General features: G+C 39.2%; 1 protein-coding gene across 1 annotated transcript in view; it reads left to right on the top strand.

Annotated features, from left to right (window-relative positions):
* Window positions 1-24,492, top strand: part of Atad5 (ATPase family AAA domain containing 5) — a 56,028-nt gene that overhangs the window by 31,100 nt on the left and 436 nt on the right. Inside the window, exons 11-23 of the mRNA XM_027426526.2 lie at window positions 1,483-1,579; window positions 3,042-3,121; window positions 3,358-3,497; window positions 4,585-4,735; window positions 10,073-10,249; window positions 10,750-10,886; window positions 11,952-12,045; window positions 13,846-13,910; window positions 19,178-19,358; window positions 20,594-20,772; window positions 21,417-22,267; window positions 23,153-23,311; window positions 23,426-24,492. The exon at window positions 23,426-24,492 is cut by the window's right edge and continues 436 nt beyond it. Of these exons, the coding sequence (XP_027282327.1) occupies window positions 1,483-1,579; window positions 3,042-3,121; window positions 3,358-3,497; window positions 4,585-4,735; window positions 10,073-10,249; window positions 10,750-10,886; window positions 11,952-12,045; window positions 13,846-13,910; window positions 19,178-19,358; window positions 20,594-20,772; window positions 21,417-22,267; window positions 23,153-23,311; window positions 23,426-23,504 (2,390 nt within the window). The 3' untranslated portion in view covers window positions 23,505-24,492. The remainder of the gene's footprint in view (window positions 1-1,482; window positions 1,580-3,041; window positions 3,122-3,357; window positions 3,498-4,584; window positions 4,736-10,072; window positions 10,250-10,749; window positions 10,887-11,951; window positions 12,046-13,845; window positions 13,911-19,177; window positions 19,359-20,593; window positions 20,773-21,416; window positions 22,268-23,152; window positions 23,312-23,425) is intronic.

The raw sequence follows: 24,492 nt of genomic DNA on the forward strand, positions 1-24,492 counted from the left end.
CTGGGCTTGAACTCATGACTATTTGAATTGTTGGCCTCCACCACACTTTCCTTTAACTTAGGTTTTGATTTTTTTAAGCCAGAGATTAGCCAGACCTGGTTGTACAGGCCTGTAATCCAAGTTATTCAGGAAGCCAAGTCAGGAGGATCACAAGTTTAAAGTCTATTGTGGTATAGAATTGAATTCAAGGCCAGCCTGAGAAACTTAGTGAGACCTGTTTCTGGGGATATAGTGCAGTGGCAGCTCAATCCCCAGTCCTATGAGAAGGAAGAAGAGAGGGAGAGAGGGAGAGATAAACCTGTAATCATACTGTTTATGTTGTTTTTCAGTATTATTTTTGCCTTTCTATGCATTCCTATTCAGCATATATGTATACACGCACATCTTGGGCAAAGTATTTTATTGAGTTGATTTTGTTGTTGTCTTTTGTTTCTTGAGACAGGGTTTCTCTCTGTTTATACTGGCTGTCCTGGAACTCACTCTTAAGGCAAGGCTGGCCTCAAACCCAGAGGTCCTCTTGCCTTCTGAGTGCTGGGATTTAAGATGTAAACCACCACACCAGACTCTATTGAGTTAATTTGAATCATCTATTTTTTTTTATAAAGTTTATGGAATGTTTTAATATTTGATATGGCATGTCACCTACCAAAGTTTTACTTTATGTGCATGGGTGTTTCTCCTGCATGTATATCTGCACCACATGTAGGACGGTGCTGGCAAAGCACCTGGGAGGGCATTGGAGCTCTTGGAACTGGAGTTACAGAGGGTGGTGAGGGTGCGAGAATAAACTCAGGTCCTCTGGAAGAGCAGCCAGTGCTCTTAACTTCCAGAGAACCATCTCTCCAGCTCCCTCACCTACTACTACAATGGATATTTTTATCAACCGACTTCCTTAAGTATACTATCAGCTTCATCACCTGTATAAATCCCATTGAGATTTTGAGTTTTCGTTGGTTGGCATATTAGTTTGTCGAGGATTGCCATCTTGGCAATCTACTCTGTTAGAGGTGTGTCTTTGTCTCTTTATTCAGATTGGCTTCTTAGATCAGAGGCTGCTTTTGTTCTTTAGCTAGCTTACTGGTTTCTGTGCTACACACTATTCTTAATGGTTTATATTTATATTATGTAACATGGTAATTTAAAATGTAGTTGTTAGAAGTTGTAATGCACATACATTACTCCATACTTTGTTTTTCGAGACAAGGTTTCTCTTTGTAACAGCAGCCCTGGCTGTCTTGGAACTCACTCTGTAGACCAGGCTGGTTGTTTTTTGTTTGTTTGTTTGTTTTTGTTTTTTAAGGTGATTTGAGTTTGGTATGAAAATTTTAAATGTAAAGTTTTAAAAATAGATTTTTGCATTTTACAAATAAAATTATTTCTATAGATGTCTTTTATTACATTTATAAGAAGTTAAATATCTAAGGATGTTTATTTTTGCCAAAGAAAAAATAATAATTTAATGTATATTTACTTTTGCTTTAGATTCTGGAACTCAAGACATGCTTTGGACAGAAAAGTACCAGCCTCAAAATTCAAATGAACTTATAGGCAATGAATTAGCTATCAAAAAGTTACACAGGTAGGTAAAATTTATAAAGGAATTAAGAAATGCTTTATGGATCTGGTTTTGCTATTTAGACTAAAATTTAGAAATGGCACCAGGTGGTGATGGTGCATGCCTTTAATCCCAGCACTCAGGAGGGAGAGTCAGGTGGATATTTGTGAGTTCTAGGCCATCCTGGTCTATGGAGCAAGTTCCAGGACAGGCTCCAAAGCTATACACAGAAACCCTGTCTTGGAAAAAAAAGGCTTTTTTGAAAATAATTACAAGTAAAAAGTTTCTCTTTGGGCTTGCTGTTGTAGGCCTTTGACCCAGCGCTTGGGAGACAGAGATAGGTGGATCTCTGTGAGTTCGAGGCCAGCCTGGTCTACTGAGTGAGTTCTAGGACAGCTAAGTCTGTTTTGAGAAACCCGATGGGAGGGGGAGTTTCTTTTTATTTCTCTTCACCAGAGGTTACCATTATTGAAACCATCTCATCAAACTTTCAGATAAAATTAAATGCACTGATCACGTAATCCCAATAGTCTAGAAATGGATGTAAGAAGAATAGTAAATGGCAGTTTGGACTACATAGCGAAGTTTAGGCTAGGCTGGGCTACATGGTATTCTTATCTCAAAAAACAAAGTGATATGCACATATTAGACCTTTTTTATTTGTTTTTTGAAACATGGTTGCTCTGTGTAGCCTTGACTGCCCTAGAACTAGCTCTCTAGGAAAGGCTGGCCTCCTGCCTCTGCCTCCCTAGTTCTGGGGATAAAGGCGTGCGCCACTACTATCCAGCAGTTCTTGCTTTCTAACCAGTAGGATTGTATTACTATTAATTTCAGGTCCATATTCCAAAGCTAAAATTTACTGGCTTTGTAAAGTTCATTATAATGCGTCTTTATTGGTCATTCTTAGAAATTCAAATTACCTTTCCTAAAGCTGGGCATAGTGTATACACCTTTAATCTCAGCAATTGGAAGGCAGAGGCAGGTGAATCTCCTCTAAGTTCAAGGATAGCCTGGTCTACATAGTGAGTTCCACGACAGCCAGAGCTATATAATGTCTCTAAAACAAAACAAAAAACAAAAATTGCCTTTCTAGAGCCAGGCTTCATGATGTACTCCTGTAATCCTAGTACATGGGAAGCTAGGGAAAGAGAATTATTGTGAATTCACGGTCAGTCTGGGTAACACAGCCAGACCCTGTCTTAAAAAGATAAACCAGTAGGGATCATCATGAGGGCTCACTGGATAAAGATGCCTGACAGCCTGAGTTGTTTGTTTGTTTGTTTGTTTGTTTGTTTGTTTTTCAAGACAGAGTTTTGTGTGTCAACTCCAGCTGACCCGTTACTTTCTTTGTAGAGTAGGTTGGCCTTGAACTCACAGAGACCCACCTGCCTCTGCCTCCTAAGTGCTGGGATTAAAGGGGTGCACCACCCACCACCACCACCTAGCAGTTTAGATTATTTGTATTAACACATTTCTTTTATGTCAGTTGGTTGAAGGACTGGAAAAGAAGAGCTGAACTGGAAGAAAGACAGAATTTGAAGGGAAAAAGAGATGAAAAACAGGAAGGTATTTTGAGTTATAGTTTTCTTATTTCATTGAGCATTTTTAGAGTTAAATTTTATAGCTAAAATTTATATAAATTTAGGGATTAGTATATTTCATATTTGATTTTTTTACTCTTTGAGAATTCACTTTATACTATTTATTGGCAAGAAATCCATGGGGTTTAATTGCTGTGTTTCATGAGGTAAAAGAGCTACTAAGCAATTAATCATTTTATTTGTATTTGAATAATTTTTCAGATTTGTCAGATAGCATGGACTTTAAAGGCAGTTCAGATGATGAAGAGTGTCATCTTTGCAACACTGTTCTTATAACAGGACCAACGGGAGTGGGAAAAACTGCTGCTGTGTATGCTTGTGCCCAGGAGCTTGGATTTAAGGTTAGTAGTTAGCGACAATGAATGTTAATGTAAGAATAGAAGAATAAACTCACCAGTTTTCTTGTAGTCTTAGCATTGAATCGGAGGATCAGAAATCCAAGGCCAGCCTGTGTTGGTTAAGCCCTGTTTCAAAAAGGAGGAAAAGGGCCAGGTATTGCTGGTACACGCCTTTAATCCCAGCACCCAGGAGGCAGAGGCAGAGGCAGGCAGATCTCTGTGAGTTCGAGGCCAGCCTGGTCTCCAGAGCGACTGCCAGGATAGGCTCCAAAGCCACAGAGAAACCCTGTCTCGGAAAAACAAAAACCAAACCAAACCAACCAAACAAAAAATACCAAAAGGAGGAAAAGGTAATGGAGAGATGATTCTGTTGGAAAAATACTTGACGACTGAGTTCAAGCACCTGTGAGAAAGCTGCTAAGCAGTGCATATATGTTGTCCCAGGGCTGGAGAGGTAAAGTCAGGCAGATTTCTGGAGCATACCAACTGGACACACCAGTCACAAATACCAGGTTCACCAAAAGATCCTCTCTCTCTTTCCCTTTCTCTCTTTCCCTTCCTTACTTCCTTTCTTTCTTGTTCTTCCTTTCTCTCTCTCTCTCTGTCTCTCTCTCTCCCTTCCTCCTTTTCTCCCTCCTATCCTCCTTCCCTGCCTCGCTCCCTCTCTCCATCTCTTGCTTTTTTTTTTTTTTTTTTTTTTTGTTGTTGTTGTTTTGTTTGAGAAAGGGTCTCTATGTAGACCAGAGATTCGAATGCCTCTGCCTTCTGAGTGCTAGGATTACAAGTGTGCTCTACCACTCAGGAATCCAATGGCCCTTTCTTAAAAACAAGGTGGGGTGAAAGTGAGGAGGACACCCAAGATCATACTCTGGTCTCCACATGCACACACTCCCACTTGCACCTTTGCAGAGAAAGAAGCAGGTGTAATGGTTTACATTTGTAATCCTAGCACTCAGGAAGCTGAGAGCTGAAGCAGAATTGCTTTGCATTTGAGCCCAACCTAGGCTGCAAGTGTAAGACACCCCCCCAAAAAAAGGAAAGAAAATATAAAATCTATTTGCCTTTTTAAAAATATATTTTCTTCTTTTAGATATTTGAAGTGAATGCCTCTTCCCAGAGAAGTGGTAGACAAATCCTGTCTCAGCTGAAGGAAGCTACCCAGTCCCATCAAGTAGATAAACAAGGTGTAAACTCCCAAAAACCCTGCTTCTTTAATAACTACAGCATTGGCAAGTCACCAAGTAAGTAACTTATTCCCTTGGACTACAGTAATTTTTTTTTTGTTTTTTGTTTTTGGTTTTTTGAGACAGGGTTTCTCTGTGTAGCTTTGGAGCCTATCCTGGAACTCGTTCTGGAGACCAGGCTGGCCTCGAACTCACAGAGATCTGCCTGCCTCTGCCTCCTGAGTGCTGGGATTAAAGGCATTTGCCAATAATGCCTGGCGTAACCCCTACTTTTTCTATCCCTGTCATTTATGTGTTGAAGAACTGAGTCCTTGTCACACTATGGATTTGGCTTCTGGATGTATTCTCCTGGTATCAGTCACCATATTCCACTTCCCACATTTCTTATAAGCTGCTGGTTAGATTATTTTCTATGGTATGACTGAAATACAGGAATCGGTAGGCTTATTCTCCCTATGACATCATGAAAGAAGACCTGTCCCATGTCTAGTGATTGATGAATGAGTTCAAGTATTTTCATTCTGACTCACTCATGATAAACTCTCTGTCATCTTTAATGTTAAAACTGTGTAGCCATTAACCATCTTCTAATATATGATGTCTCACTGCTTACTGACAATTCATCTGTTTCTCAGTTCTTTCCTCTTTGCATTTCAATTTAAACAGTTATTGCTACACATTCAAGTTTGTGGATGTGTTCTGCAGTATCTAAGATATTTTTAGTGCCATCCAGCATAGTTTTCATTTCCAGAAGTTTCATGTGGGTCTTTTTTTTTTTATCCTTCTGTGTTTCCAGTTGTCATTCCTACTTTCCTGTAAATATTTGATCATGTGGAATATAATTATAGCTGCTCATTGTTCTTGCCCATATTTCAGTCATCTGTATAATTTCCAAGTTAGTTTTCAGCTTTTTCTGCCTTATTTATGGATTATATTCTTCCGTTTCTTTTGATTCCTGGTGCTCTTTTTTTTTTAGATTTATTTTCATTTTTGTTTATGTATGTGTGTCTGCATGTGTTTATGTGCACCATGTACATACAGTACCTGCAGAGAGCCACACAGTATTTGATCCCTAGAATTTTAGAGTTACAGGCAGCTCTGAGCTGCCTGCTGTGGACGCTGGAAACTGAACCTGGGTCCTCTAGAAAAGCAGTAAGTGCTCTTAACCACTGAGCCAACTCTCCAGCCTGAAAGCCCTATACTTTTAATTACCTGTCAGACTTTGTACAGTTTATCTTGTTAGATGCTGAGTATTTGTGTTTGCTGTAACTGTCCTTGACCTTTGAGTTTGTTCATTTCAGGTTTGTTAAGTTGTACTAGGCAAGATCATAGCAGCATTTAGACCTAGGGCTGATTCTCCTCCTCTGCTTGGTACTGCTTCTGAGTGCCCTTGCTTGTCTCTCATCAGTGATGATGTCTGTTGATCTGTCCAGTGAAAACAATGAATATAGCCAGGCATGGTAGCACAGGCTTTTAATCCCAACATTTGGGAGGCAGGTGGATCACTATGAGTTTGAGGCCAGCTTGGTTTATATATTAACTTCTAGGTCATCCAGGACTGGATAGTGAGACCTTATCTCTAAAACAAAGCAAAACAAAACAAATAAGAAAAGGATGAATTCCCATTCCTTGATTTCTGGGTGTCTTAGTTTTTGTTTTCCATGGCCCTTCCTTTGTGAGTACTTAATTTTAGACTTGGCAAAGGAGGACTGCAGATTTCAGAGCACTCTACATAGCTTCTCAATTGGTGTATTCTCTCCTATGATTTCTGTCTGCCTATATTTCCTTATCCATTGCTCTAGTCTCCTTGACTTAGGAAAATTTGTACTGAGTTTTTCTTTCCCACTGTGGCTTAAGAATTCTTACAAAGCAGTAAGCTGGGCAGCCTTCATGTTTAGCTCTTTGTATCTTGTCCCTCAGGGATCACTGTCTTTTGTTTTATGGTAGCCAAAAATTTGAAAAATGTTTCATGCAGTATGTCTATTTTTTTTTTTAGTATGTCTATTTTTTTGTTGTTATTGTTTTAGATAAAGAAGTAAATCCAGTCTCAGATCCTCCTATCTTGCCTAGAACCAGAGTCACATTTTTTTTTTTCTTCCGGTGTTTATATTCCTTCTTTGGTTGGCAAGTAACTGTTTCAGTTGCTCTGTGTCCTTTTGATGTGGCCTTAGGAACCACTGTATCTCCTTGCTTTCTACTGTGCCAGGTTGCCCTATACTTAGCGTTGGCTGGAGGTGATTCTTCTATTGGAAAAATTTTGGAAATTATTTTTTTAATTTCCATTTGAGTATCTTGAAATTACAGTAGCATATAATGCCAGGTATGGTAGCTCACACCTGAAATATAAGTATATAGGAGGCTGAGATGGAGGACTGCCATGAGTTCAAAGTTGCCCTTGGTTGCAGAGTGAGAAAGTGTCTTAAAAACAAAGCAGCAGGATTGAAAAGATGGCTTAACAATTAAGAGTACTAGCTGCGCTGGACAGTAATGGCACATGCCTTTAATCCTAGTACTTGGGAGGCAGAGGTACGTGGATTTCTGTGAGTTTGTGCTGGCCTGGTCTACAAAGCTAAAAGAGAAACCCTGTCTTAAATAATAATAATAATAATAATAATAATAATAATAATAATAATAATAATAAATTTAAAAAAAGAGTACTAGATGCTGTTCAGAGGACCTGGGTTCAATACCCAGCACCTCCATGATAGCTCACAACTGTCTCTAGTTGCAGTTTCAGTAGAGTCAACATCCACACATAGACATACATAAAGGCAAAACACAATGCTCGGCCGGGTGTTGGTGCATGACTTTAATCCCAGCACTCGGAAGGCAGAGGAAAGCAAATCTCTGTGAGTTTGAGCCCAGCCTGATCTACAGATCAAGTGCCAGGATAGGCTCCAAAGCTATACAGAGAAACCCTGTCTCAAAAACCCAAAACAAACAAAACAAACAAACAAACAAAAAACCCCACAATGCTCATAAAATAAAAATCAATTAATTAAAAGCAAAACCAAAACCAAAAAAAAAAAAAAAAAAACCCAACTCAAAAGAGACAGACAGGTTTGTAGTTGCTTGCCTAGAATGCACTGAGCATGGTGGTACATGCCTCTAATTCCAGCACAGCAGCTCAAGGTCATCTTTGACTATATTTCCAGTTCAGAGTCAGTCAGGATAACATGAAGCCCTATTTAAGGAAAGAAACAAAACAGTAGTATGTGATTTTCAAAACTCTTAATCCTTTGTCTATGTCAAAACCAGAAAAATAAAAGAAACTTTTATTTCTACTATTTATTCAATATAAAGAAACATTTTAACTAAGATTTTACATCTCTTGCCTATGTTATTAAGATGGCCTATTTAGATTTATTTATTTTATATGAGTGTTTTTCCTGCATGTGTGTTTGTATACCATGTATGTGTCTAGTTCCCACAGAGGCCAGAAGAAGGCATTGGATTCCTTGGAATCGGAGTTCTAGATAGTTGTAAGCCATTATATAGGTGCTGGGAATTGAACCAAGGTATTTTGGAAAAGTAACAAGTGCTTTTAACTGCTAAGTCTTCTCTCAGCCCCAGAATGTCCTTTTTTTTTTTTTTTAATAAAAATGTAATGCTAATAACTTTTTTAAACTCAAAATTTTCATTCTGTTTACTAAACACCTCTGATATGCAAGTGATAGGATAAGATCCATAGATAGAGAGGGAACAAAAAGAAACAGGGCTCAGTTATGGAATTTTGTAAATAGTATTAAAAACTGAGGAAGATATGTCTATACTGTATAATTAAGACATATAAAGACTAAGAAAGGGGCTGGAGAGATGGCTCAGTGGTTAAGAGCACTGGTTGCTCTTTCAGAGGACCCGGGTTCAATTCCCAGTACCCACATGGCAGCTCACTACTGTCTGTTACTTCAGTTTCAGGGGATCTGACACCTTCATACCAATACACATAAAATAAAGTTAAATTATTAAAAAAAATAAAAATAAAAAGACTAAGACAATAATGAAAGTTCCGGGGGTGGGGGGGACTTATGCTGCCGTGTGTTGGTTGCTCACGCCTTTAATCCCAGCACTTGGGAGGCAGAAGCAGGCTGATATCTGTGGGTTTGAGGCCAGCCTGGTCTATAGAGATAGTCCCAGCACAGCTAGGACTGTTACACAGAGAAGCCCTGTCTTAAAAAACCTAAAATAAAATAAAATAAATCTTATGCTTCTTAGCCGGGCGTTAGTGGCACATGCCTTTAATCCCAGCACTCGGGAGGCAGGGGCAGGTGGATCTCTGTGAGTTCAAGGCAAAGCTACACAGAGAAACCCTGTCTCAGAAAAAAAACAAAAAACAAAAAACAAAAAAAACATGCTTCTGTAGAGATCATCTCTTTATGCTTTGACTTGGTATCCATCTCCAGAATGTTTTTGGAAATACACATTACTTGTAATACTGCTGTATTGTAGAGCCCAGGGTGTGCCATTACCAGTTTTCCTCCAGTATCTTCTAATTTCAAGCAGCTATAGCAAAAATAACTGGAGGAACTGTGAATGTTATTTCAAAATCATGTATTTATTATAGGTGTATGGTGCATATCTGTAATCCCTGCACTCAGAGGGCAGAGGTAAAGAGGATTGAGGTGTTCAGCATGGCTCCAGGGGTGGTGATAGAATAAAGACACAAATTAAAAACACAGACACAGAAAAGCTGGGGTTGGGCAGACTGGGGTCTTTGGAAAAATCCCAACATCTCAGAAGCTCAGCATGTTTACAGTTGAACAGAGACAGGGTTATTGTATACAGCTGCTAAAGGAGATGAAGTTATCACACACAGATAAACAAGAAGGCAAGGTTTATGGTATAAAGCTGAACAAGGAGGCAGGTTTAGCTCATCTAGGCAGGAACAGTCTTCATGCTGCAAACATGGGGAGGGAGAGGCCATTACAAATGTTTTCTGCACATGGTATCAACATCTACACATGGATGAGACGGCTTTGCCATCACTCTGAGCCTGGGAGAGTAGGTGCCATTTTCTCATGGGTTTGAGGCTTTGGGGTCCTTGACATGTCTATGCCCATGTCAGCAATACACATTTACTCAGGACTCACTCACTCATGACTTCCTCTATACCCCACAGAGGCTCAAAAGCTTAAGCCCTATCTGAGTACCATAGAAAGACTTTTTCAAATGGTCAGTCAGAGAAAACTGATGGGAAAAGATCATCATTTCTGACTAGTTGCTTTGTCCTGTCATTTTGTTGGAATACATACAACAGAGTTTTTGCATAGAAGAATGAAAGAAAATGTCTGCTTTTGTTTTTTATCATCTAAGAGTAGAACTACACCGTGGATAACTTTATCTTGCCATCAGTATAATTTTAGAATGTTCTTAAATGTAGTTTTTTTTTCATAGAAAAGTTAAACTCCCCTGGGAAAGTTGTTACATCTCCAAGAAAGCTTCCTCCATCATCACCAAAAGGAAGTGGGCAGAAGCGAGCGCTTCCCCCTAAAACTTTGGCAAATTACTTTAAAGTATCCTCCAAATCCAAAAATAATGAAGAAGTCGGAGCACTTATGGGAAATAATAAAGGTAAACATTAAGTTAACAAAGTAAATTAACCTGAAACTGTATTTTATGTGGTCCTCTGCTAGTTATTAAGCCTCAGTGATGCTAATGATCCTAAATATAGAAGCATCACTAGTGAGTAAGATTTGATGTGGGAGTTCAGTTTGTGGGTATATCTAGTGTTTTATAAAAGGGAGTTTTGCCAGATGTGGTGGTGCACACCTTTAATTCCAGCACTTTGGAAGCAGATCTACACAGTGAAATCCTGTCTAAAAAATTTAAAAAAGGGCCGGGGGTGGGGTGGGGGGCTGGAGAGATGGATCAGAGGTTAAAAGCACTGCCTTTTCTTCCAGAGGTTCTGAGTTCAATTCCCAGCAACCACATGGTGGCTCAAAACCATCTGTAATGAGATCTGGTGTCCTCTTCTGGTGTGCAGGCAGAACACTGTATACATAGTAAATAAATTAATTTAAAAAAAAGGGGGGGTGAGTTTTACCTAAAATATTAACATTGTATTTATGCAGGAATCAAAAATTCTTCTTTGGAACAAAGGCAAATTATTCAGACTAAATCAACAAATGCAAATAATTCAAATGTTAAAGAATTTGGAGCTGAAGAATCCAATAGAAAGAATGCAACATCTCTCATTCTCTTTGAAGAGGTAGGTTTACAGCACATGCATTGTGAGGTTCATAGTGGAAACTTATTTTAAAAGATTACTATGTGTTTTCTTACAAGGAACTATAAAATAATTAAGTCCAACTTTAGAATAATATTTCTTTTTTTAAAGAATGGTAATTTTTTGTGTTTTTTGTAAAATTTTCTTTATATTATTTTCTTTTATGTATGTGGATGTTATGCTTTCCTGTATGTCTGCATACCATGTGTGTACATCACTCTAGGAAGCCAGAGGAGGGTGGTGGATCCCTTGGAACTGGAGTTACAGATGGTTGTGAACTGCTATGTGGGAGCAGGGAATCAAACCTAGGTCCTCAGAAAGAGCAACTTAATGCTTTTAACCCTTAAGCCATCTCTCCAACCCTGTCTAGTATACTTTTAATATGATTAACATAATTTATACTGATCATTAACAACTATAGAAGTTATTGCAACTCCTATCTACCCAGTTATTGGTGATTGTGTTTTATTTAGTTCTTTTGTTTGCTTGGTGTTTGTTGGTGGTAGTGTTTGTTTTGCATTTATTTTATTTTTTGAGTCAAGGTGACAGGGTTTTTGTGTAATAGCCTTGGCTATCCTGGAACTTGCTTTGAGGAGTAGGCTAGCCTTAAAGTCACAGAGATCTGCCTGGCTCTGCTTCCTGAGTGCTGGGATTAAAGAACTGCACCATCACTTCCTGGCTTTTATTTAGTTTTAATGTTTACTGTTAACATCTTAAAAGTTCTTTTATGGTATAAGACATAAACTTTTCACCATGAAGTGGAGGTACACACCTTTAATCCCAGCACTTAGGAGGCAGACAAGCAGATCTCTGAGTTCGAGGCTAGCCTGATCTACAGAGTAAGATCCAGGACAGTCAGGACTACACAAAAAAACCCTGTCTTGAAAAACAAATAATAAAATTTTCATTGTGGGCTCAAATCATACTTTTCAAAAATTAATTGGCATTGACTCTGACATAGTATGTGTACTGTATAAATTTTAGGTGATCTGAACACAAGTGTATTGTTACTGTCACTAAATTAATATACTAATGAATGGTTTGTAGGTTGATGTCATTTTTGATGAAGATGCTGGGTTTTTGAATGCAGTCAAAACATTCATGGCAACAACTAAACGACCTGTCGTTCTTACTACAAGTGGTATGTAACAATAATTTCAGTATAGTTTATTTTTTGTTGAAGTATTTTGGGAGAGCTACTAACTTTAAACGTGAATTTAATAAAGCACAGCATAAGCTGGAGAGATGGCTCAGCAAGTCAGGGCGCTTTCCAGATAAGTCTATTGATCTGAGTTTGATGCCTGAAATCCACGTAAAGGTATAGGGAGAGAATCAATTCCGTAGGGTTGACCTATTGCTTCTGAATGCCTATATATGTACATACCCACAAACAAAACACTAATAATAGATGACATTTTAAACCAAATGGTGGTACCAGAAAGATGACTCTGGTTAAGAGCATTCATTGTTCTTGCAGAGAACCTGGGTTCAGTTCCCAGAACCCATATGACAGCATACTACTGTCTGTAACTCAAGTTTCCAGTGATTTAATGTCCTTGTCTAACCTCCCCAGGCACCGGGTAGTCACATGGTACACAGACATACATGCAGGCAAAACACTCAAACACATAAATAAATTTAAAAAGCTTTTTTTTTTTTCCTTTTCAAAACAAAACATAGTGTAATCTGTAATTCCAGTACTCAGGAGGCACATGCAGGAGAATCCCCACAAATTTGAGGCTAGCCTAATGTCTGTAATGAATTACAGGCCAGCAACATAGCCAAATCCTCTCTCTCTCTCTCTCTCTCTCTCTCTCTCTCTCTCTCTCTCTCTCTCTTTAAGATTTATTTATTATGTATACAGCATTTTATCTGCTTGTATGCTTGCACGCCAGAAGATGGCACCAGATCTCATTATAGATAGTTGTGAGCCCCAGATCTCATTACAGATGATTGTGAGCCACCATGTGGTTGCTGGGAATTGAACTCAGGACCTCTAGGATAGCAGCCAGTGCTATTAACCTCTGAGACATTTCTCCAGCCCATGCCAAATTCTCTCTTAAAACAAACAAAAACAATCACATCAAGACTACACTGAGAGGGGCTGGAGAGATGGCTAAGCTGTTAAGAGCACTGGCTGCTCTTCCAGAGGTCCTGAGCTCAATTCCCAGCACCCACATGGCAGCTCACAGCTGTTTGTAGCTCCAATTCCAGGGGAATCTGATACCTTCACACCAATCCACAAAATAAAGTTAAAAATTATTTAAAAAAAAAAAAAGACTACACTGAGAAACCCTGTCTCAAAACACACACAAAAAGAAAGAAAGAAAAGAAAATCTTAATAATTGTAGGGTAGGTGATGATTTAATTAAAAGGTCATAATTGCTTTAGATCAAAGTAGAAATTTCCTTCAGGAGAAACTGTAGTAGTCTCTCTTCATCTGAGAGGGTTACTAATACACCCTAACACCTCATGGATGCTTAACATTTCAAATAGTGCCACACTGTATATATGCCTTTCCCTCTATACATACATACTTAGAACACTAGTCATAGTTAGAAATTAACAAATTACCAAGAGAACAGTTAAAATACTTATTAACAATTGTAAATGTAAGGACCTAGAGAGTTGGCTCAGCAGTTAAGAGGCCTGTAGCTCTTGCAGAGGAGCCGGGTTTAGTCCCCAGACCCTGAAGACCAGAAGTATCAGATCTCCTGGAGCTGGAGTTACAGGTAGTTGTGAGCTATCTGATATGGGTTCTGGGAACTAAACTGCAGCCCTCTACAAGAGCAGAATGCACGATAGCCACTGAACCATCTCTACAACTCCTGTCCTTTAAATACCAATGAAATGCTAGGTGTTGTCATGGAAAATTATAACTGGGAAAAGTTATTTGGTGGTCTCATATTTTTTTAAAAAACATTATGTCATTTTCCTATAGATCCCACATTTAGTTTAGTCTTTGATGGCTGCTTTGAAGAAATCAATTTCAATATTCCTTCCCTGGTAAGTTTTGAATTTTCATGATCATAGATTATATGTACCACAATTATGTAAAAGTTAACTTTTAAATTAAATTTATATTTTTGAAATGTGCTTTTTAAAGGGAAATGTTGAACCTTCTGAGTTTTAGGAAATGTGTGCTTGGTTATTTCCTTTTTTGCTCTAAAATAAAGTTGGTTTTTTTTTTCAGATATTTAAGTTTTCTGTATATTCTAATATTCCTTTTTGTTTTTGTTTTGTTTTCCTCGTGAGACTGTCATACTATGTAGCATTGGTGGGCTTGAAACTCCCTATGTAGATCTGGCTGGCCTTGAATTTGCACAGATTCACCTGCCTCTGCCTCCTGAGTGCTGGGATTAGAGTTAAACTTGGCACTATTCTGAGTGCTGACATTTATAAGAGGCTGATGCAATCACAGTCGAGACCTGGTTAGAAAACTGCCTCCCTCTTTGCTTCGGAAGGCCTGGCTATGTGCTGCTCATATGCAGCATGACCCACAGGACTGTTGTAAGGACTTTACAACCTAAGAACAGGGTGAATACTTGAAACTATCAAGTTCATGGTATTAACCTTGTGTGTTAAGTCCATCTTAAACAATAAACCTGCTTGTGTTTTTAAAGAAAATTTCAGATTTGTTTTTATGTGTGTGACTGCTTGCATGCATGTATAGGCACCATGTATACGCTTGGTGCCTGTGGAGGTTAGAAGAGGATGTTGGATCCCCTGGAACTAAAGTTAGAGATGGTTGGGAACCACCAGGACAGTGCTGCTGACTGAACCCCTGGTCCTCTGCTACAAGTGTTCTTTCCTCTGAGCCATCCTCTCTAGAATATCCCCCCACCTTTTTCTTAAAGATTTATTTTAGCTAGGCATTGTGGTGCACACCTTTCATCCCAGCACTTGGAGGCAGAGGCTTATTTATTCTCTGTGTAAATGCATTTCTATGGGTGCACGTGTGACATGACAAGTGTGTTGAGGTCTCCTTCCCTAACATGAGGATTCTGGGGATTGAACTCAGACCGTCAGACTGGTAACCAGGGCTGTTAGCCTTGAGCCACCTTACTCAGAGAGTTGTTCCTGAATGGGCTCTGTTCAGTTTTTGAGGCAGGATCTCATGTACTCCAGGCTGCTTTGAACTTGCTGTGTAGCCAAGAATGAACAGGCCTTTGCCATCAAATCTGGTTTATGTGGTGCCTGGGATGGAACCCATGGCCTCTTGCATGCTAAGCACTTTGCCAACTGAGCTGTTTGGCCCTAGAGTTGTTTTTGTAATAGCATCTTTTATAGGCCATACAGGCCTCAATCTAACTGTGTAGTTAGTTGAGTATGACCCCTGGTCCTCTCACATACATTTTCAAAATAATAGGATAACAGATGTGTGTTACATTCACTTAGGTTTTTAGGATGGTGAGCCTCCATTTTCAACCCTCTCTTTTCCTCTGTTGGTGATTGAATCCAGAGCTTTGCATGCTGAACACTCTACCAGGAGCTACAGTCCTTGGGTTTTTCAGATGGCTTACTATTTATCCCAGACTGGCCCAGAAACTGCAGTCCTCCTCTACCTTCCCAATGCTAGAGTTATAGGCATGGACCACCATGTACAGCTGTTCAGTGTCTTTTCAAGGGTCCTCTGACTATCTATACCTCCTTATTGAAGTATTACTTCAAAGTTTTGAGAAAGGTTGAGTGGGGGTGCCGAGGAATGAGTCCTGAGCTTTATGCCTGCCAGTCAAACACTGTAGCTGAGCTGTATATACTCCCAGCTCCTATTCAGATGTTTTGTCTCTTGCTTTAATTAGTTATTTGTTTACTGAATTGAAGTAGTTTTTAAAAATAGTCTGGGTATGTTTGCTTTAGATTTGTATCTTATAAATGATTTTTGCTAGTTCATGGCTTACCTTTTATTTAATTGTAAGGTGAACTGTTGTGTTTGTTTTTTTGGTTTTTCGAGTCAGGGTTTCTCTGTGTAGCTTTGGAGCCTATCCTGGCACTCACTCTGGAGACCAGGCTGGCCTCAAACTCACAGAGATCCACCTGCCTCTGCCTCCGAGTCCTGGGATTAAAGGCGTGTGCCACCAACGCCTGGGCTGCCTATGCAATTTTATAATAGCTTTTTTATTTACGCCTAAAACCTGATTTAGAACAAAATTTTACAAGATGATTTATTTTCTTATAGACATCTAATTGTTCAAACATTATTTATTCAAAGTACCTCTTTTTTTTGTTTGTTTGTAGTCTCATTATGTGTACAGTGTTCCTCCTGCATGTATGCCTGCAGGCCAGAGAGGGTACCAAATCTCATTATGGATGGTTGTGAGCCACCATGTGATTGCTGGGAATTGAACTCAAAACATCTAGAAGAGCAACCAGTACTCTTAACTGCTGAGCCATCTCTCCAGTTCCCCTTTTTTGTTTTGATACAGGGTTTGTCTATGTAGCCCTGGCTGTCCTAGAATCCACAATGTAGACCAGGCTGGCCTCAAACTCACAAATGTCCACTTGCCTAAGCCTCCTGAGTGCTGGGATTAAAGGTGGGCACCACCAAGCCAGGCTTCAAAGTACCTTTTCCAAAATTTTATAAGTTACTTTATTTATTGTGTGTGTGCCCATGGTGCACATGTGGAGGTCAGGGGGTAGTTTGCAGGGATTGTTTCACTTCTACCATATAGGACCTGGGGATTGAAAGGAAGTCATCAGAAGCTTTGGAGGTTTGCATTTAGCTGCTGTGCCATCTTGTTGGGCCTCAAAGTACCCTCTTGTTTTCTTTCGTTTTTGGATCCAGGATTTCTCTATGTAGCTTTGGAGCCTGTCGCTCTGTAGACCAGGTTAGCCTCAAACTCACAAAGATCCACCTGCCTCTGCCTGCTGAGTGCTGGGATTAAAATCATATACCACCACTGCCCATTGAAAGATACCTTTTTATAATGACTACTACTATAGGATTTTGTTTTGTTTTTCCAACTATGCTTACTTTGTTCTTTATATTTATGTGAAAATTGATGCTGGCTTGATTACTGTAATTGTACCAAGTCTTGAAGTAAAGGACTATAACAATTGTTTTGACTGTTACAGGTATTACTCATTTCTCTGCTAATTTTAGAAAGGGATTGTCAATTTTTACAGTTTATCTGTAAAAGTTGTCAGTTTATTCTGGTATTTTCTTAGAATTTCATTGGCTTTATAATCAAATTTGGTTCCAGCACTCGGGAGGCAGAGGCAGGAAGATCTCCGTGAGTTCAAGACCAGCCTGGTCTACAAGAGCCAGTTCCAGGACAGGCTCCAAAGCCACAGAGAGACCCTGTTTCGGGGGGAAAAAAAATTCAAATTTGAGACAATAGACATTTGATGATACAGAATCTTCTAATTAATGGTCATTTTGCTTAGGGGCAGTATTCATTTTACTCAAATTTGTTTGTTGGTTTGGTTTTTTGATGTAGGGTCTCTCTATATAGTTGTGGCTATCCTTGGCCTTATGTGGCTGCCTTATTTTACTTGACATAGGTTTGTATATTTTGCAACATCTGTGTTGGCTTCAAATTCAGTATGTAGTTGAGGATGACCTTGAACTCTTGATCGTCCTGTTTCCTTCTCTCAAAAGTTAGTTTATAGGCTGTGATTACTGGCATAGGCCACCACACCTGGCTCTTTTTTATTTCTTTCTCATGCTTTACTCTTTGACGATGACATCAATGCCACACTAAGTAGAGGTGTTGGCAGTGGACAATCGTAGCTGTTTACAGACACAACCTTAGACAGGAAGTGACCACTATTACTACTGGCCACAAAGTTAGCTGTAGGTTTTTTTGTACATTTTTGTAGGATTAAGGATATTCCCTATTAATCCAATTTTAAAAGAATTTTTTATAAAGAATAAATGCATTATTTAAGTTTTACTTTTCTATTGTTTTGTTACTCTTGAATATTGCACTGGTTGAATGGGCACAGGTTTCATCCTGAGCATCCCATACACACACATGCACGCACGCACGCACGCAGTTTCACACAGGGCAGGAAATGCTCAGCACTTGGGAGACCAAGATAGAAGGATTGCCAGCATAAGGCTAAACAAGGTTGCATAACCAGCCTGGCTATATAGCAAGACTCTGTCTCAATAAAGAAAAAAAAGCCATATTGGAATTCTGATAAAATAAAAGAAGGTTGCTATCCATTAAGTGCCAGTAATCAGGTATTTAGTATTGTCCCTTCTGTTTTATATTTGCAAACACATAATGCTTCTATGAACTTGATAGTTTTCTAATTTTTATTTTAAAATTAGAAAAGTATATTTCAGTATTGTTATAATATTTATAATTTTAATGACTATAAAATATTCTGTCAAGCAGCTAGGTATGGTGGTGCACCTTTTAATCCCAGCACTTGAGAGAAAGAGGCAGGTGGATCTTTGTGAGTTAGAGGCCAGTCTCAGTTTACAGAGTGAGTAAGTACCAGGACAGCCAGAGCTGTATAGAGAGGCCTTATCTCAAAATTTAAAAAAGGCGTGGTGGGAGGGGATCCTGTCCCATATGTACCATTGCTTAATTCAGCACTATAAACCTACCTGTTGTGATGCCAGGTGTTGATGGCACACGCCTTTAAATCTCAGCACTCAGGAAGCAGAGGTAGGCGGATCTCTGTAAATTCAAAGCCAGCCTGGTCTACAGAGTGAGTGCCAGGACAGGCTCCAAAGCAATACAGAGAAACCCTGTCTCGAAAAACAAACAAACAAAACAACAAAAACAACCCTGCCTGTAGTGTTCAAGTTAGAGCATTTTGTATAAGTTTCCTTACCAGGCTGAATGTGGTGGTACACACCTGTAATCCGAGTATCCAAGAGGCAGACTCAAGGAGGATCCTGAGTTTGAGGTCTGCCAGGGCTGTGTAGCAAGAGCCTGCTTAAAACAGCAACAAAACCAGGTATAGGGTAACAGGCTGGTAATCCTAGCATTTGGGAGGTGGAGGCAGGAGAATCAGAGGTTCAAGTTCAAGACCAGCCTAGGTTGTATAATATTCTGTCTTAAACACATCAACACAGTTTCCTGTTGTTGCTATCCTGGACTATATACAATCAACACAAGAAGAATATATAAATGCCTTTAATTTGGTGGTATATGCTCTTGTATTTTCTAGAGAAATTTCATTCTCAAAAAGTTCTAAGATATTGTAGATTTTAACAAAATTCTTCACCAATGTCCAGGATTATTACTCCATTTCTGACAGTTATATAACTAACTGTGTCTTTCTCTCCCCCATCTTGTTTTTCTGTTTTTAAGCTAAATGTTGCCAGCTATTTACAAGTGATCTGTTTAGTTGAGAATTTCAGAACCGACTTAAAAGATTTTGTAACCTTGGTGACTGCAAATGCTTGTGACATCAGAAAAAGTATCCTTTACTTGCAGTTTTGGATTAGAAGTGGAGGAGGAATTTTAGAAGAAAGACCCTTATCACAGTGTCGTAAGTAGTCTGTCCTAAGAAAACATTCTTATAGACCATTGTTTTGACTGTTACAGGTATTATGGAGCCATATTCTTAAATATATACTGTATCAAAAAAAAATTGGGGGGGGCATTTGGAGACAGGGTTTTTCTCTGTGTCATCTCACTGGCCCTGCTTTGGTCTTTAGACAGGATCCCATGCAGCCCAGGGCTTATATTGTGCAACCACACTGGCTTATATTTCTTGTTTTATATTTAATACTTTCTAATTTTCCTTCGAATTTGGCTTCAGAAATATTTTTTCTCACATGTATATTTTTACTTTCTACTACTCTGCAGTTATGGCACAAGCAATCATTGATAACTTCCTCCATTCCAGGTCCTGTGTTTTCAGGATCAGTCAGCCATGCTTCTTCCCAGGGGAAGTTGCCAGTTTGTGTGTTGCCTGTTCCATAGTCACAGTTCTGTTGGGATAGATCCTGGTCACATAGTCACATAAAACCAAGGGGAACAAACAAGAAAGAAAGATGAAAAAGAGTACTATGAAGTTCTGTTCATTTTTCTCTTTAATTAGTTCAAAATTTAAGCATTGGTTTTTCAAAATAGACGTACCATATTTTTTATTCAGTGTAGGCTGGTTCTTTTAACAAGTTCTCAAAAGATCAACATGATAAATAAGACATGGAAAAAAAAAATCCTGGAATGTGTGTGATGACAGCAGATCAGATGTTCAAGGTTGTATACCTAAGGAGTGACATGAAGTTGTCCCCTGACCAACAAACAAAGAAGTTCAAGGTTATCCTTGCCTACATTGCAAATGTGAGGTCAGCCTGGGCTAAATGAGATCCTGTCTCAATGAAATGATGAAATAAAATAGTACTGGCATAAACAACAAATGATAATAATAAATAAAAGATAGGCTTGAATGATTTCACTTAGGTATTTTTCAAGTGATGAATTACATTGTGTTTATAATATAGTCAGGCAGGAGCACCTCTTCAGAACTTGTGCTTTGTTTTATTCAGTTCTTTTAAAATACATTCACCTAGCCGGCGGTGGTGGCGCATGCCTTTAATCCCAGCACTTGGGAGGCAGAGGCAGGCGGATCTCTGTGAGTTCGAGACCAGCCTGGTCTACAAGAGCTAGTTCCAGGACAGCCTCCAAAGCCACAGGGAAACCCTGTCTCGAAAAACCAAAACCAAAACCAAACCAAACAAAAAATTCACCTAAGATTTGTCTTTATTAATTTTTTAGGAGGAAATAGCAGAAATGAACTGATTTGCTCTGAAGATGGCACTGATGCAAAATTTAACTCTAAAAGCAGCAGGAGGAACCGTGTAGTCCTCCCTAAATGCGACACTGGCTGTGCAGAGGCTTTGTTTGGACTCAAGAACATTGGTTTCCCATCCCAAGACTTATTTTCATTTTTAAAGGTATTTTCCACATCTGTGTGGAATGTTGAATTCATGTTCCTGTCCATCTTCTCAGTGTTTACTCTGTGTTTTGTGTTCAACTTAAAATACACTGAACAGTTGGGTGATGGTGGCGCATGCCTTTTGTCCCAGCACTTTCGAGGTAGAGGAAGGCGGATCTCTGTGAGCTCGAGACCAGCCTGGTCTACAGAGCTAGTTCCAGGACAGCCTCCAAAGCCACAGAGAAACCCTGCCTCCAAAAATCAAAACAAAACAAAACAAAAAAACCACTTAGCATTTTCTAGACTTTGGATGTGAGATTTTTAACTCTTTTGATAAATGGTGCATAGGCACAGCTTTAAAAGCATCGTATGAGGGCACTGGAGAGATTCAGAGGTAAAGAGCTCTGGTTGCTCTTCTAGACCTCCTGAGTTCAGTTCCCAGCAACCACATGGTGGCTCACAACCATCTATAGTGGGATCTGATGCTTTCTTATGACTTTGCAGGCATACTTGCAGATAGAGCACTCATATACATAAAATAAATAAATCTTAAAAAAAAAAAAAGATAGAGATACCATAGAAGTAAGTACATATTCCTAAGGGTGGGAAGACATCTAAACTAGGTACTCTTAAAACATCTCTTTACTAAAAATTGCTTTTCAGCACAAGATCACAACAAAAGAAGAATGGCATAAATTCATCCAGCTTCTCACAGAATTGCACATGCAAAACATAGATCTATTATATAGTAATCTTGAGTTCATCCTGCCATTGCCAGTTACTGTCATTCCAGAAGTAAAAGATGCTTACAACTTCCCAGTGACTACAGAAGCGAGTGCACCAGGAAGCATGGAGCATCTTCCCAGGAAGCAATCAGAAGACCAGCCATTAAAAAAGTCACAGAAAAGAAAACAGAAAAAGATGGTGACCCTAGATGACAGTGACTTATTTGATTCTGGACTGGACTTTTCTGATGAACTGACAACCTTATCTCCTGTGCCTTCCTCAACTTTAGAAAATGTCACAAGCAGAGACAGAAAAGGCAATCCAGAGCCACAGACAGAAAACAAATGTTTCACATCTGACTCTGTGCCTCACCCTCCCAAGACTCTGGCAGAGAAGAAGTGTTCTGTGCTTGTTTCCCACTGTTTAAATTCTCTTACTGAGTTCATGGAGAACATGTCCTTCTTAGACACCCTTTTAACAGACACAGAGGAACAGAATGAATTGGGTAAAAATCCTTTTCACTGGACAAGTGGAAAGGTTAAAAGTGGACTTTGTGATGAGTTCAGTATTGAGAGTAGAGATGGGTGGGCTCCTCGGAGCTCTGAAGAGTTAAAAGCAACTGCAGAAGCCCTCAGCTTTACTAAATGTTCTTCTAGCATTTCAGAAGCACTGGGGTCCTTGAATTCACACTCGCATTTAGGGAAAGATGCAGTCAGTGAGCTCACTTTACAGAAAGTTTCACAAAGGTGCAGCGATGTTTGCTTCCGCCAGTCAGCAGCTAATCTAGAGTAAGTCTTATTTGTTACCTTCTATTTTTTTCAGTAATCAATTTAATTTTAAAATGCTGGGCTATTGATCATGGGAAACACTTAGTGTTAATATGTAGCTTCTCATGCAAGTTGAAGAGATTACCAAGAAAACTAGCTTGAATGAAATTTGGGAAACCTAAATGAGTGTGGTGGCACACGCCTTTAATCCGAGTGTTCAGGAGACAGAGGTGGGCAGATCTGAGTTCAAGGCCAGCCTGGTCTATGGAGTGAGTTCCAGGACCGCCAATGCTACACAGAAAACTCCTATCTTGGGAAAAGAAAAGAACCTGGGTTACAGAGGAGTTTAGAGTTGTGATAGGTAAAAGTGAGCCATTAGGATATTTCACTATCACCGCATACATGGTGGCACAGGTTGGCAATCACAGCACTTGGGAGGTAGAGGCACAAGAAAGAATCAAGAGTTTGAAGCTAGCTGGGCGGTGGTGGTGCACGCTTTTAATCCCAGCACTCCAGAAGCAGAGGCAGGCAGATTTCTGTGAGTTTGAGGCCAGCTGATCTACAGAAAGAGTTCCAGGACAGGCTCCAAAACAATACAGAGAAACCCTGCCTCGAAAAACCAAAAAGAGAAAAAAAAAGAAACCCCAGCTACGTGAGACCCTGTCTAAACAAAAATTGTCAATCTGAAGTTGCATGTAGTGGTGCAAGACTGAGTTTGAAGTCAGGCTGAGCCGTGTGGCGTCCAGGCCAGTCTAGGTAGGTAGGACAGGGACTGACGCCGGCGGCAGGAAATTAAAAGGGTCATTTGGTCTAAACCAGAAGCAGGAACACTGGTTACATTTGGGGTTGTTATATTTTTATGTACAAAATACCAAAAAATAATGCTTACTTACTCTTAATTTATAGCAATGCTGACAAGAGGATGGCCGTCATTAAAAGAGTATTTTCTAGTCGATCTCTTTTAAGCGTGGGTAATAAGCAAGCTAGTATAATTGACTACCTGCCAACTCTTCGGAACATTTGTCGGACAGAGAAGCTAAAAGAACAAGGAAAAAATAAAAGAAGGTAAAGTGTGTAAAAAAAAAAAAAAGTAATGTTTTAAGAAGACATGTCAAGATTAATAAATATGTTCCTGGTAAAGAAAATACTGGCATTAAATGGTTTTTGTAATTTTGACAGATTTCTGCACTACTTTGAAGGAATTCATCTTGATATTCCTGAAGAGGCTGTGACTGCTTTGGCCGCTGACTTCCCTTGATGCTTCCCCGTCTTCAGTGTCCTGTACAGACGACATGGTCCTTAAGACATACTAGATTATGTCGATTTTAAAGAAGAGCTTATTTCTCTTAATGTAAATTTTAATAGACTTTGTATTTTTGTGATTCAAGTATTTAAAATGAAAAACAAAGGGTTACAAACTGTATATATGATTGTGGCATATTTTTTTTTCTGAATGTTTTGTATTACCTATTTTTGCTTTGTTGGTATGCTTTCTGTACGTGTGAGCTGTTTGTAGAAGGTAGTGTTCACTAAGAGACTTCTAAAGTTGTTTCAGTGCTGAGCTCATCTGCAGTTTTCCCTTTCCTTGTACCCTTCCTCTGCTCTCCAGCATCAGAGCAGTGCCACCATGAATAGCCAGGACCTAGCCTGCAGTCCCTAAAGTTATACAGCATAAAACAGTTACATAGGGAGTAATTTTTAAGTCTATTAGGAAGGAAATTATGCATCAGTTTTGGAACGCTTGCGCTTCCTCTTGCCTTATATCTTGTGCCCTCCTCCAGCATGTTTTACCATTTAATCATTGAGTCATTTGTGTTGGCAAAGTAAAGCGTTCTGAAATCTAAGCTTTCATAAACCTTTCTTATCACTCCATGTAGGTAAAGTCTTGTGCATTTTGCCAACTCAGATCATCTGTACATTTTCTAGTACTTTTACATCATGCTTTCTTCAAAAATGTTTGGACAAGTTTTTGATGGTTGAAGAGATAATGAAGGATTCTACCATGGGGTTTCTACCTAAGAAGCTATTTCCATTTAACTTTGGTTTTTTTGGTTTTGTGGTGCTGAGGATTAAGCCCAGAGTCTTTTGTGTTGTAGGCAAGCATCCTGTCTTAGAACATGCACAGTCTGTTTTTTGTACTTATTTGTGGTGCTACAGATCAACCAAGGCCTTGTACATTAGAGGGACACACTTAACCACAGAGCTAGAACCTCCCACTCTGTTTTCGAGATGGGGTCTGGTTATAA

This window comes from Cricetulus griseus, chromosome 7, assembly GCF_003668045.3.
Source record: "Cricetulus griseus strain 17A/GY chromosome 7, alternate assembly CriGri-PICRH-1.0, whole genome shotgun sequence".
Classification (NCBI taxonomy): Eukaryota; Metazoa; Chordata; class Mammalia; order Rodentia; family Cricetidae; genus Cricetulus; species Cricetulus griseus.